This window comes from Lytechinus pictus, chromosome 3, assembly GCF_037042905.1.
Source record: "Lytechinus pictus isolate F3 Inbred chromosome 3, Lp3.0, whole genome shotgun sequence".
NCBI classification, from domain to species: Eukaryota; Metazoa; Echinodermata; class Echinoidea; order Temnopleuroida; family Toxopneustidae; genus Lytechinus; species Lytechinus pictus.
The window spans coordinates 65,937,419-65,952,722 of NC_087247.1; the positions used below are offsets into that span (position 1 = coordinate 65,937,419).

General features: G+C 35.4%; 1 protein-coding gene and 1 non-coding gene across 4 annotated transcripts; both read right to left on the reverse strand.

Moving 5' to 3' along the window:
• Positions 1-255: 255 nt before the first annotated feature.
• LOC135153661 (uncharacterized) lies at positions 256-15,299 on the reverse strand. Of its 3 annotated transcripts, none has more exons than XM_064097602.1 (7): positions 12,747-15,299; positions 10,220-10,392; positions 9,282-9,359; positions 5,977-6,145; positions 5,459-5,526; positions 4,582-4,710; positions 256-3,292 (listed from the first exon to the last, which is right to left on the reverse strand). In XM_064097602.1, the coding sequence occupies exons 2-7, from the start codon at positions 10,355-10,357 to the stop codon at positions 3,167-3,169; spliced, it is 708 nt and encodes a 235-aa protein (XP_063953672.1). In that variant the 5' UTR covers positions 10,358-10,392; positions 12,747-15,299; the 3' UTR covers positions 256-3,166. The 3 variants fall into 3 exon arrangements, with proteins under 3 accessions (XP_063953672.1, XP_063953670.1, XP_063953671.1); XM_064097600.1 differs by having other exon boundaries at positions 12,690-15,299; XM_064097601.1 differs by having other exon boundaries at positions 12,686-15,299.
• TRNAA-AGC (transfer RNA alanine (anticodon AGC)) lies at positions 1,225-1,295 on the reverse strand. Its single transcript has one exon. It is a non-coding gene; the product is annotated as a tRNA-Ala (tRNA).
• Positions 15,300-15,304: the final 5 nt, after the last annotated feature.

A 15,304-nucleotide genomic window follows, 5' to 3' on the forward strand; every position in this document is an offset into this window, starting at 1 on the left:
GCGGTAGTACCGCAGTACAGGTACTGCGGTAGTACCGCGGTACCTGTACTGCGGTAGTACCGCGGTACCTATACTGCGGTACTACCGCAGTAGTACCGCTGTACCTGTAAACCTGTACTGCGATAGTACTGCGATAGTACCGTGGTACCTGTACCATGGTACTACCCTGGTGCTACTGCGGTACTTGCACACCTTTATGAAAACGATCACAATTTCATTTAGCTTAATCACAGTAATAAGAAAATTACAAAAGTATTAATATTATTAAAAGTTTATTTTGAGATATGTATATATATATATATATATATATATATGTTTTAACATCTGTAATCATGTACTTTCTTACTAACATGACTAAGTTTTGGCACACACAATGGCTAAATGGTTGGTTGAGGTAACGGGATTCCTGAAGTTTTAGCACACACAATGGCTGAATGGTTGGTTGAAGTAAAGGCAAGTTAAAGTTATATGCTTAATATTTTACATGATAAAAACTGTAGTGAAAATCATCTGTACTCGAGTTGCAACAAAAACAAAGATATCTAACATCTCTACTTTAGTACTTTTATAACAACTATGACTAACGAGTTTTAGGTTCACGCACAATGTTTGTGGTGAAGGCAAGTTGAGATTACGCTTCATATAAAAAGTCTATACAATTTCCAAGAACTGTTGAGTTGTAAAACACTGTCCACGTACTTGTATCAAAGTTGCAACAAAAACATAAATCTTCCAATCTTTGACAAGGTAAGTAAATAGAAGTAAAACATGATTATTTAAAACCATTAAAACTAAACACATGCATCATATATGTAGAAATTGCAGCAGATAATCTATCAATAATATCTCAAAACTGTAGTTAAAAACATCTCTACTGAGTTGCAACAAAAACATGTAGATATCTAACATCTCTACTTTAGTACTTTTTTATAACTACTATGACTAACGAGTTTTAGGTTCGAGCACAATGTTTATGGTAAAGGCAAGTTGAGATTACGCTTCATATAAAGTCTATAAAATTTTCAAGAACTGTTGAGTTGTAAAACACGTACTTGTATCCAAGTTGGAACAAAAACATACATCAATCAAGTTCCTTCCAATCTTTGACAAGTAACACGAATAATACAGTCAATTCAATCTTTATTTCCAAATAAAGATTGAATTGAGCGGAGAATTAAACTGACCATAAATATATATTATAGGTAATAAAGAGCAAAGAAAATGGGGTTCCATCGGGATTTGAACCCGAGACCTCCGGATTGCTAGCCCGGTGCTCTACCGACTGAGCTATGGACGGCCCTAGTCGATAATTCGTCCCATAAACCCCTTAACTTTCAATGCTCGTATGGTCAGAAGCTATAGAAACCTGACATAAACCCAAAGGATAGAATCAACTTTATAGGCCTATGCGAGGGATCACGGCGAAGTGATGCAGCTTTTTGAATATATAATTAACACGAATAATACAGTCAATTCAATCTTTATTTCCAAATAAAGATTGAATTGAGTGGAGAATTAAACTGAACATAAATATATATTATAGGTAATGAAGAGCAAAGAAAATCTTTGACAAGGTAAGTAAATAGAAGTAAAATATGATTATTTAAAATAATGAATCATAAATAAATAAATGAATCATATATGTAGAAATTGTAGCAGATAATCTATCAATAATATCTCAAAACTGTAGTTAAAAACATCTGTACTGAGTTGCAACAAAAACATGAAGATATCTAACATCTCTACTTTAGTACTTTTTTATAACTACTACAGATAATCTATCAATAATATAACAATATTTGTTACAGCACTTTATCAATGTGACCTTACACAACAAATAAGTAGGGTAAATATATTGTGTACACATATAGAAGACAATGCCTTTAAAATGTTACATGAGCATACTTTGTTATTTGGCACAAGGCAAAGTTTTTAAAGGACGAGAGGAAATTTGCCACTTAAATAAATGGCGTCAAACGCATACACATTATCAAAGTTATTTTTCAGCACACAATGAATACATTTCAGCAATATCTTTGGCAAATAGAGTACGGAACAATCAGGAACATGAAATAATTTGGTATATTCCCGTCATTCAAAATCATAACAAAAGCAATTTTAATTCCATTCGCTTTTGTTTAAAGACCAGATTAACAATACCAAATGTCTCAAATTTTAATGCATGTTTGAGGCAATTTAGGTTCCCCATATAAATTTTGATGTCTTCCAAGAGACGTAGTTTCTTGTTAGTCTGATTTGATTCCATTCTTCAAGGTGAATTTGGGCTTTTATCCGTAGATCATATATAAATGCCATTTTTTGCACAAAAAAATCTCAAATTGTTTCCTTATCAGATCAAAATTTACTCAACAAGAAAGTTCTTGACACTTATTTGTTTAGAAGGGTGCCAACAAAGAACACTGATTGATGCGTGCGCACTGTCATTTGATATCCACATGCCAAAACATAAAATTTAATATATTAGTACCAGCTGGACGGAAAACACAATACATGCCTAGAATTGATGTGATGGCCCATGAAGAGCTTTTTATCAAAATAGCTTTAGAAACAGGTGAAATGTTAAAGATCATCAAGCGTTGGGATGCTACGCTACAGATCGCCATTTTGAACTAGGCTAGTTTGTGCGCAAGATGGCACTGTGTGTATGATAAACGATGCAGGAGCACCTTTAATATATCAGATAAGGATAACTCTGGCCCCTATTAAAACATTATTATTATTTTTTTTAATGTTGGTCTGTAGCAAGCATTATAGCAATGCCTGTGGTCTAAAACATATTCCAATCAACCAAAAAAATACACAGGAGCGACGGGCGATTCAGAAGTGCCAGAAACGTACCAAACATGGCATACTCGGATAGGTCGCATCATGATGATCATACTAAATTATATTTGGAACAGAATATGCATGTGCTTGTTAAGTCCTCTGATGCTGGCAGTGTTCGGCAGGCCCATGTTACTGACCTCGTCACTGAATGGTGCGAAGAATGTGGCAGGTCGCGCAAATTTGCCTCCTCTGGACAGTGAACAGGGGATAATCAGTAAGTAACAAGACTTAGCTCATTATTAATTAATTAGTCATCTTGACAAAGTGCTTCATTCGGTCTCATCTTGTGGTTCTTGGTTTAATTCTTTGGCTTGGTTTTCTATGGCTTGGTTCTCTTTCGGTTGAGATCTACGTTTGGCCAACTTAATTTCGTTGCCAACTTTGTTCCGCATAACGATGCGGATTTCCGATGATGACACTCCTGGGAACTTTGACTTGACATGACCTGCAAAGGAACACGTAAAAAACAAAAAAAAAAAGATTATAGTCAAGGTAGGTAAATGAGAATCATAGCACGACTTGGGTGCCAATGGCCACTTGAAATTTTATTTGGCCACTAGAAATAAGAAAGAAGCTCTGTATTAGCCACAAACTTGTTAGGTTCTACAACACACAAGTCTATGATCAAATATATTTAATGTGTTATGTTCACCTGTAAATAAAAAGCTAAGCACTAGCCCTGCATAGATTGGGCAGTGATATCTTTTTATAATAAGTAGGCTGATACGGGCTATTCCAGAGTCAAAGACATTACAAATATGAACTAGATGGATCTTCGATTGCGAACTATAAAAAATCCTGCTTCCGCTATCGCACAATTTAAAGGATGTAACTTGTACTTTGAATACAAAGCTATGAACAAGTTTATACACTACAAGTTTACAAACATTTGGCTCATCAAATGTTCAGCTATTTCATAAAATGTGTACCATCAGGATCCATTACATAATTTGCCCAAATATGTAATGTCCATGATGGCACACATTTTCCACTATAAACGAACAATGAATGAAGAAAATATTATCAAATCAAAATTGCTGGTAGCTTTGTAATCTGAGTAAAAATTACATAATGGACGGGTACATCTGTCAGAAGTGATCATGATATTGGGAAACCCTGTTATAACGAGCTCGCTTATAATGAAGTACAGGTAACCCTGTTTTAACAAGGTGGTCGGGACCATCAAATTTACCTCGTTATATTAAGCGGCACTTCGTTATAAACGGCAGATTTAATAATACTTATATAAAACACAGATTTACGATCGGGACCAAAGGATTCCCCTCGTTATAAGCGAGTTCGTTATAACGGGGTTTCCCTGTACCGCTTATAACGAGGAGAATCCTTTGGTCCCAATTGTAAATGTGTTTCTATATGTGTTATTGAATCTGCCGTTTATAACGAGATACCGCTTATGACAAGGTAAAATCGATGGTCCCAAACACCTCGTTATAAGGGGCCGAGATTTCTTGTGGGGGGGGGGGGTGCGGGCTATAGACTAACCTGGCCTGGTGAGGACTAAATACTGTTAACAATATTGACAGTACACACTTAATGCAACAAATAAATGTTTCTGAAATATTTTGCCGATTTGCAAGCTCGAACCATCATATAATTAGAAATTGTTATCTTGTATACGAGCAGTAATCAATGTTAATCATGGTTATGTACAAATTTTCTTTTTGAATCTGGGCCACTTAGTCGAACTAAAATATTTATACATGCAGTAATTACCTGTGGTCGTGCTGATGATGGCGAGGATTGGGTGGAGGACTGGGTGGAGGAACGAGCGGGCGAGGAACGAGCGGGCGAGGATGATGTAGATGACCCTCCTGATGGACAGTGCATCTCTTCATGATCAGCCTGCCAATGAAAACGAAAATCCATATTTCATACCATCAAATATTTACCAAGATTTTACTGCAAAGTAGGTCAAGCAATCAAAGGAAACAAAAGCAAACAGAAAATAGCAAATAGCATAAGAGATTTGCATGCATGTTTCCTCCTCTAAAAAATGACTTCTAAATAGTTACTAATTACCACTGATTCAGTTTTCATAGACCTATACAATATAACGATCCATCCAGAGTAATTCATCATAAACACAAATGCACGCTGGCCTGGAATCGCTTTGCCTAAAGGAGTGATCACACAGTCATGACTATACCCACAAATGCTGTACACATTTCCCTGCGGTATTAACCTGTACGATCGTAGTTCGCCATGTATCGACCATACCTACATATGCTCAATGCATACTGTATGCATATTTGCGAATGCCACAAGAATGCAGTGAGACAGCAGTAAATATGCGATACTCTTCCATCAAGAAAGAAGAACCAGTACGAGGGTTACACACTTGGTACAATTGCAGTAAGAATGTCATAGGTATTGTCCACCATTCTTACTGCAATCATACTGAGTTCGCAAGACATCGTACTGGTTCTTCTCCATTCTTGATGGAAGTGTTATCGGATTCTTACTGCTTTCTCATGGCATTGGCAAATATGTGAACAGTAGACATAGAGCACTAGTTCGTACCACATGCATACAGCAAATTCGTGGGTATAGTCATGTCCAGTGTGACCACCCCTTAAGATTCACAACATACCTTGAGTCTCGACATCTCCTCCATATCCACTATGAACCCTTTAAAGGTTTCGATGAATTTAGGCACTCCTTGAACAAAAACAAAATAACATAGATATTTATTCATACCACTAAAAATTGAACTATTTAAAACTATGAAGGTATTATACGAAGAAAAATTTGCCAAACCGAAGCTGAATACTCTAGAATGGAGAAGAGAGCTGGAGATTTAATACAAACATAAGATCATGACACAGATAAAAAAAAGTAGAAAACTTCTTTGAGAGATTGGGATACCTCAGAAAAAGAAGCCACTCCATGAATTTCACAAAGTTCAGAAGGCTTATACAGAGTTGTTAACATATGGAACAAGTCCCCTCATTCCAACTTTTTTTTTTACCAACTATTCAACATGAATTATTTAAATGGGCTCAAAAGGGCACCATAAACTAAAGGTTTGTTTAACGAATATGTGAGGTATATGACTATGAGGTATTGTCCAAGCATTTGAATACTAAATAATGGGAGGAAATACTGTACCTTGCAAAAACAACAGCTGTTGCTGTATCTTTTCCCTAACTGCCTTCTCCTTAGTCAGCTTCACCTGCAGATCCTCAGTCTCTCTCCTTGATTTCTCCAACTGCTTTTTCAGGTCAATTATCTCACCACTTGTTCCACTTCCCGTTGCCGTACGTCCATTTGATTTTTTCTGTCAGAATGATAACAAATCGGACACTAGTTAAAAAGTATGGTTTATGAATGTGAACCAGCGCAATTACCTCGTCATAACAGGATTTAGTTAATTTTGACCAATAACAAGGTTTCACTGTGAATTAGGATTTGTAAGATTTTACATGGCAATTAGCATACTTATCTAACTAAATATATTGACTTTGTACATTTATAATGTTTAATTACTTAGCTAAATATGTTCAATGAAAATTTTAAAGGATTCATTCAAATGTGTTAAAATTGTAGCAATCAATAGGAGGGCAAGTCCAAGATAAGGTCCCCTGAGAAGACAAAATTTCATCTTTGCTCAACATTGAAATGTTTGGTGTCATTTTGAAGCATGATAGTTGAAATTTAAAATTCTGTGAAGGAATAAATTGTATCATGCAAATTTATGCAAATTTCAGTGACTTAATTTGCATAAATTAGAAATGCTGTGTTACGTATGGGACAAATATAAAAAATCATTATTATTTAAAGAGGAAGATCAGTAGTGGGCGAGAGGGCGTTGGAACCATTTAACTATTTTGGGAGCTGGAATGAAAATAACTAAAAATACTGAAGTAAGATCATTAATTTTAAACAAATGTCACGTTTATTTGATCAAAATCGGTTCAGAAATGGCTGAAATATCAAAGAAAACAGATATTTACTTTTGTACGTGGCCCACGTACAAAAGTCGATAACGGCCGTGTGTATTGATATTTGAATTTTACGAACGAATTTTCGCTCTTCGATGGATACAAGATCAACCTTTTTTCATTCATAAAATCACACAGAAGTAAAATTAGGTGTCCAAAATTCCACGATAGTTCTTTAATGATGTTTTCTTTATATAAATACCCATTAACCTGATTTCAAATACATTTCGAGTTCCTAAACCACTACTGATCTACACCTTTAAAGGAACACAATTGAAATTTTATTAATATGTGGACCTAAGAGGTTCATCATCTATTTTAATTTGGTATGAAAATTTATGCACGACGCAATTAATTATGCAAATTAGGTCGCGTCCTATCAGCGATTGTCCCATACGTAACAAATTGAGGACATTTTTTTAGTTTATTTCTGAATTTGTAAAAGTTATTGCAGTGCTATTCTGGGAAGTTCTAATTTATTGTGTTAAGAAGTTAGATACTGGTTAGAAAGAAAAGAAATAACAATTAGACCCATTTTTAATTAGCAAATGAAATAATGTTACGTATGTGACAATGTGTTACGTATGGGACATCCCCATATATATTGCATGCGAATGTACATGCAGCAGGCATCAATAGTTTCTCAGTACATGAATGGTCAATGAGCCTGCAGCATGCATCCCAATCTTGCAGCCACTGTCTTGAGACAATACTAGACTGCTGCATTCTAAATGGGGAGAGGTAGGTAAAATAAATCAGCATGAAATGTGTAAAATATATTAATTTAGGTAGAGCATAATCCATACAGAAGTCATCACTTCATTTGAGAACAATCTGAATATGAAGGAGCACATTTGTTCTTCAAGAAATGCAACAACATTAAGCCATCCAGAAGAACCTGATTCAGATTGAAAGAATGCTATAATTTGATTAAAAAATACCCTCTTATTTATTAATTTGTAAGAAAGGTGAAAATATATGACAATCAGACAGTTGCCATTACTGTCAGCCTCGGAATCATGAGGAAGAAAACAAGTCTTGCAAAACAAAGTTCAGCTTTGCTAATGAACCAGAGACAGATTTTTTTTTTTTACCTCCACCAGTTACTACCAATCAAGAAATTCACATCTTTACAGAGGAAAGTGTAGCTACTGAGTAAGATAAATACAGTGAAGAGGGATAACAAAAAAAAAAAAAGAACAAATTTTACAAAAATTATGTGATGATGCAGAAGATGCCCATAAAAAATAGCCTTTCAGAAAAGTTTTGTTAGAAACTGTGACAACATCAAGAATTTTAACTGTGTATTATTTCATATTGTGGCCCCCCTGTTCAAGATTAAATCTACAGGTAGTAAAGATGTATTTGATAAAAGCAAGGGTGTGTATGCTTTCATTTTAGAAATCATGCAACTGTTTCATGGCATTTCATATTTAGGGAAAATACACTAATATAGACCAAGAACGGTGCACGGTGGTTCATTATATTCGCACAGAATGATCATACTTGTTTGTAGATCTATAGCTGGTATTACTCAAGTGGTTCTTCTTGAACAATAGAAAAGGCATTTTCACACAGTTTAATTATACAACTTAAAAGCCCAGTGAATGTATAAAAATTGCCCCCACCCCCAAATAAAAAAAACAAAAAAATATCATCAAAACTTCTATAATAATTAGCACTAGTAAATACATGTTCAAATCAGTTAGTGGTTGATTAGCAGCATGCCCGTATGAAACAAAATAGATAAAAATGAAAAATATAATCAAATATGATTATGGTTGTAAATTTTATTGGAATTTCATTTTCCTGACAATTTGCAAACAAATCTGATTAATTACAGCTTATTTCACTTTGGTAACCAGACCAAAAATCCAATATACGCTTTCCACACACTAAACGAATAGGGGAAAAAATGTCCCATACGTAACACGTCATATCTGTCTTTAATCAGAGCCTGTACTTAGAGCTTTCTGCCTTTTTACATGAAATTTATCCTTGGTAAACTTGAGTGCTGTGACTTTTATCACAGTGAGTTTCAAGGTTTTAAATGAAATACTTTCTGAGCAATTTCAACTTGAAAAAGAAATTAAAAAAATCTCTTTTCTTCTGGTCCCATACGTAACAGCACACATTTTCTCTTCTAAAATCTCATTGTCAAGGTCATTTCTCACAATTTTTTACATGAATACACTTCTCCTGGATATCAATCACCATGGTTAAATTCAATGCAATCAAAGTTCCTTTACACCATTTTTCTGGAAATAAAAGCCTCTGAAATGTCCCATACGTAACACGCGCGTTATCTTGGACTTGCCCAGGACTGAGCATTTAGTTAATTGTCATATAACAGTGATTTTAGGACACTTTGCATATGTGAACAAACTTATAGCTTACTATGCATCAACAGGTACCTTAGATTAATCACGCTTGCAAGTTGCAATTCCAAGGTGTTTAAATAGCTGCACATACCGTTTCATTGGCACCAAACATTTGCTTCCTGAGATCCCTGGCCATCTCATTGCACTGTGAAATTTTTGATTTTGATTTCTGAAAAAGGAAAAGATAGAAGTAAAAACAATTTTATGATTTTTTTTAAATAGTACTGTTTAGCATCTTGGGAATTGTCTAGGCACACAAGTTACACAACCATTGGCGATTGCAGTTACTTCATGAAGAAAAATTTAGCAATATGTAGACGCTTAGAACCATCTGTATTAAAGATAAATTCCAGTTTTGGTAACGATCTCAAAATGACTTTTTACAGAATCTAATAAAATGACCACCCAAGTGTCTGTTTGTATGAATAAAAAATATGTGCCAAAGCATTCTGGAAGAAATTGTGTAATTGCTGAGAAATAAGCAAAATAAGCGCGGATTCTGTCACTTCCGTCGGGTCTTTATTTCAGCAATAATAATACACTGTCCCACGTGTGCCTATCTGTGTTGGCGATCTTCAGTGTGAACATTTTTCAGCGTAGATTTCAAGATTTCACAAAGTTCAGTTTATGTAACTGTACCAGATCTAGATCCTCGATGATATACTGACATTTAAGCCTGGTTTTACAGACTTTCTCATGAAATCTTTGTTTACTGCAACTACTGGCATTTCTCTTTAAGCACCCAAGAAATTTAAAAAAAGAGCAAAAACATGTTATTCTGTTTCTACAAATTGAAAACAAATATCCCTCCTTATACATTTTAACCAGAACATTTGTTTATAAATATGATTGAGCTGCATAATATTGAAACAAAGCCAACAATGTTATTTCTGTAAACTGTAAAGGATTTATTGACTATGTTTGTTGATGAGTTTGTAAATGATAACTGGATAGAAAGATTTTGTTAATCTGTCAGTCATCAAAAATTACTTCCAGTGTTGGGATATCATATGACACATGTACACACACCTTTGTTTCTTTTGGTTGAGGCTCCTCATCATCCGTCTCCAACTCCGAAGATGAATACATGTATGTGCGTGTTGGTTTCTTCTTTCTCTTCCCTCTCCCAGTTTCCTTATCAGTCTCCATTGATTGCCCGTCACACATCTTGTTCCTTTTTCTGATGAGATTATCCTTGGATCCTTTAAACAATTTTGAAACAAATTAAAAAATTAACTATACAATTTCAAACAAACTCACTTGGAGCTTTCCCACTCCTCATTTGGTTTGGTTTATGGAAATAATTAATACAAAAATCACTTTTCAAATGTCTCCATAATCATGATAATTGCTTTAACATATCAGGGAGACCCCGAAAAATTTTTTTAACAGGCTAGGGCACTTCTAAAAAATAATCATGCACATAATCATGTTTATGTCAGATTGTCAATTTCTAGTACCTACCTCATCATTCATGCAGCTCGTCAGCGCCACACATACAGACATAACTCTGGGGCGATCCGAATCCACTCAAAAGTGAACAAAAAACTAAAAAAGTTCACATTTGTGCAGTTGGCCACGGGAGGGAAGTCTCGGAAGCCATTAAATGACTGAATTTGTGCCGAATGGAGGGGGAAATCCGATTCTTTTATGGAGGCACAGCAAAGCTAGCATATTGCGTCATATTTTGGTGGTAATTAAGTATTGCATGATTTTATTATTTTAAAGCTGAATTCAGCTGCACAAATGTGAACTTTTTTTGTTCACTTTTGAGTGGATTCGGATCGCCACGCGCAGCGTGGCAATCCTCGGAGTTAACAGACATGTAACTCCGGGGATCGCTAGCGCGACAGCGCTAGTGATCCGGAGCCAAAAATGTCTAATGGGAGTAATGCGCAGCGAAAAACTGCTTTAAAATAATTAAAAAAAAAAAAAAAAAAAAAATCTGCTAGCGATGCCCGGAGTTAAATAACAGACATGTTGATAATGCATGTGAGGCTTGGTCTTGGAAATTTACTAGTACTACGTGATCATGTGGTCAGTGCCACTGTTTACATCGCACTCACTGCAATATACCAACATCATGGCAATGTACGAACATCAGAACATAAATCACAGACAATGTTTATAATATAGAAGAGTAGCTAGTAGAACATTCAAATACAAAGTCAAATTCAGTTAACAAAAATAACGGTAAAGCCTAAAGGTCTACAATTGCACACCCCCCTGGCATTTCAAAAGTGTATGGCCGATTGAGATGAAATTTGCACAAATTGATGCTCTAATAATGATTAATACATTACGATATCGGCATCGACATCCAATGCGATCGCAATGGAGAGTAGTTGTTGCCTCCGATCGTACAACCAATTGTGATCAATCCCAAACAATAATAACGCTGATCATAACATGTGATAAACTTTTTTCCATTATGAATATAAATTATAAGGGAAAAAATAACAGAAAAAAATGTAAAAAGTCTTGTTAATGTTATCACACTCACAGCGTTATAATTGTTTGTGATCCATCACAATTGGTTGTACGATCGGAGGCAACAACTACTCTCCATCGGCATCGCAATCGCAGCCATTGCCATGTTGACACCGATAAGGCGATATCGTGAGTTCCCGCCTTCGAATTTCTTTGAAATTTTTGTCACATATCAATCATTATTAATATTAGTTAGAGCATCAATTTGTGCAAATTTCAATCGGCCAAATATTTGTTGAAATGCCAGGGGGTTGTGCAATTGTAGACCTTTTTTTACCAAAATAACAATTTGAATCAATATAGATCTAATTAATAGTACATTGACTGTAATACTGGTAGTGGTACAAGTCAATGGACCATGTCAATTGACTGTTAACCCATCAGTGCCTAAGGCTAAGCCCCGCATATTTGTGGGATGGTAGTGATATTTTAACGAATAATGGCCAACAAAATTTACGACAAATACGAGTTGCCAATTTGTAGAGGAAAACAATGATCAATTTGGCCTTTAGCCTTTAGGCTTTAAATAGCTCTCGTCCTTGATGGGTTAATGAGTCACAAGTAGATCTACTAACATAGACAAGGTGTTTTACACATATGACAAGAATATATAGGATTAGGAATGGTGGCAGTGAGTGAGCATGTCAACAATAATGTTACATTCCCATGGCCATGCACACGTTTGTCTTCGGCTTCGCAGACGCAGTTTCTTTTTGGAAGGTTTAGATCTATTTGAAAGTCGATTTGAACTTGAAGAAAAATATGTAGGCCTAGGCCTACGTTAAATTCTTTAGACTTAAATATTGTATGACATCAGATGTGTTCATTATGAAATTGTGCAGCCGATCATATAATTTTCAATTTGATTTTATGCAGAGAATATGTATTTTTGACATTATTCGTTGACATGTACGTCATTGTAAATATGTATGACCACAATTATCGTATAGTAATGCATGCATGATGCATGGGACTGAGTTGCATGGGTACACCGTACGGACTTACTTACTATTTACAGCCAACACTGCACTGTTGCTCGATACTTCTCCGTTTTGCTGCCACTGACCCACATAACTTCAACAGCTTGATCGACATAGCTTTCAGGATCCACATCCTTGTCCGTGTCTAATATCCAAGAAAATGGTCCAATTTCGACGCTGTCATCGCTTTCAAATTCAAAAAGACAGAAGAACTCGTCTGAAGCTGGTGGCGGCATAGTGAAGCTGAGATCTTGAATGAAAAATAGACGATCGCGCGCGCCTTTCTACGATCCAATAAAAAAGGTGCACGCGCGTCACGTGATTTTTCGAGATACGCGCATGCGTCCTTCAGGTGATCACGATTGTCAAACAATCGCGTACATATTACATCGCATGATTTTACTGTTCAATGTCCATATTGCATGTAAAGATTAATTAGCCTATATAAATTTGTGTACAAATCCTGTGGGAATTGTTTTTTTTTTCAAAGAATAGTCAAAACCCTCATTATTTTTCTTTTTCATCACTGCAATCATTTGATTTGGGGCTAAAAGTTGTTGAATAATGTTCAATATTTTTTCCATAAAAAGAAAAACAAAAAAAATATAATATCAAACAAATACATAAGAAATTAAAAACCAAGAAATACATGAGGAATTTGTTGGCTATCACAATTTGTAATGTTAAAAACCAGTTTATTTAGTAAAAATGGATGTTGATACAGATAATAAGCATATTCTGAGCCATATTTAGTGATTAGGAGTACCACGGTAGTACCACGGTAGTACCACGATAGTACCACGGTTCTACAAGTACTTCAATTGTACCGCGGTACTATTGCAAGAGTACCACGGTAGTACCACGATAGTACCACGGTTCTACAAGTACTTCAATTGTACTGCGGTACTACTGCATAAGTACCACGGAAGTACCACGGTAGTACCACGATAGTACCACGGTTCTACAAGTACTTCAATTGTACTGCGGTACTACTGCATAAGTACCACGGTAGTACCACGATAGTACCACGGTTCTACAAGTACTTCAATTGTACTGCGGTACTACTGCATAAGTACCACGGTAGTACCGCGGTAGTACCGCGGTACTACAAGTACTTCAATTGTACCGCAGTAGTACTGTGGTAGTACCGCAGTAGTACCGCGGTAATCGCAGTAGGTTGAAAACAACGGTTATAAACCAAGATTTTAACCATGGTTTTAAGATAGTTTGAAAACGATGGTTATATAACCATGGTTTTAACCGTGGTTTAATGAAAGTGTAAAAACAGTGGTTACAAAACCATGGTTAAATTTCCGTTTTACCAAGGTTGAAAACGACGGTTATACACCATGATTTTAACCATGGTTTTATGATAGTTTGAAAATGATTGTTATATAGCCATGGTTTTAACCGTGGTTTAATGAAAGTGTAAAAACAGTGGTTACAATACCATGGTTAAATTTCCGTTTTACCATGGTTGAAAACGATGGTTATACACCATGATTTTAACCATTGTTTTATGATAGTTTGAAAATGATTGTTATATAACCATGGTTTTATCCGTGGTTCAATGAAAGTGTAAAAACAGTGGTTACAATTAATACCATGGTTAAATTTCCGTTTTACCATGGTTGAAAACGATGGTTATACACCATGATTTTAACCATGGTTTTATAATAGTTTGAAAATTATGGTTATATAACCATGGTTTTAACCGTGGTTTTATGAAAGCGTAAAAACAGTGGTTACAATACCATGGTTAAATTTCCGTTTTACCATGGTTGAAAACGACGGTTATACACCATGATTTTAACCATGGTTTTATGATAGTTTGAAAATTATGGTTATATAACCATGGTTTTAACCGTGGTTTAATGAAAGTGTCAAAACAGTGGTTACAAAACCATGGTTAAACATTCGTCTTAGCAAGGTTGAAAACGACGGTTATAAACCATGATTTTAACCATGGTTTTAAGATAGTTTGAAAATGATGGTTATATAACCAAGGTTTTAACCGTGGTTTAATGAAAGTGTAAAAACAGTGGTTACAAAACCATGGTTAAATTTGCGTTTTACCAAGGTTGAAAACGACGGTTATACACCATGATTTTAATCATGGTTTTATGATAGTTTGAAAATGATTGTTATATAACCATGGTTTTAACCGTGGTTTAATGAAAGTGTAAAAACATTGGTTACAAAACCATGATTAAATTCCCGTTTTACCAAGGTACTAACTTTGTTAGTCTGGGCCTATAAAGCTTGTCACGACTAACTCAGCTGTGGACTAACGAAGGTTTTTCATTACTCGTATTTCGTAAAAAGACAGGCTTGACTAACACCATTTGTGGTTTCTGACTAAATGAGGCATACCGGTACACCTCATAATGTTGTACGACTAACTTTCGGCCATCCAAAGGCATGACTAAAATTATAAAGGCCTGCGACCTGAATTACTAACTAAGCAGGGCCGTTGTTGTTGATCTTGAAGGTATAGTCGGGCCGGGGGTGGCCGCTGGTGTTTTTTTTTTTTAAATAGGACTATATTATCTTTTTGTATAATTTCAAAATATGTCTGCCCAGTCACTAAACATTGTCTGTCTATACGTACATATATATCATTTGTCATTTTGAACCTGTCTAC

What these genes read in the sequence shown, in the direction of transcription:
- LOC135153661 (XM_064097602.1), bottom strand. Translation starts at nt 10,357, where the DNA reads ATGTGTGACGGGCAATCAATGGAGACTGATAAGGAAACTGGGAGAGGG. An exon ending in CTCAACCAAAAGAAACAAAG is followed by an intron (nt 9,360 to 10,219) that starts GTGTGTGTACAT and finishes TTCCTTTTTCAG; the next exon opens with AAATCAAAATCAAAAATTTC. An exon ending in AGGAGATGTCGAGACTCAAG is followed by an intron (nt 4,711 to 5,458) that starts GTATGTTGTGAA and finishes TTTCATTGGCAG; the next exon opens with GCTGATCATGAAGAGATGCA.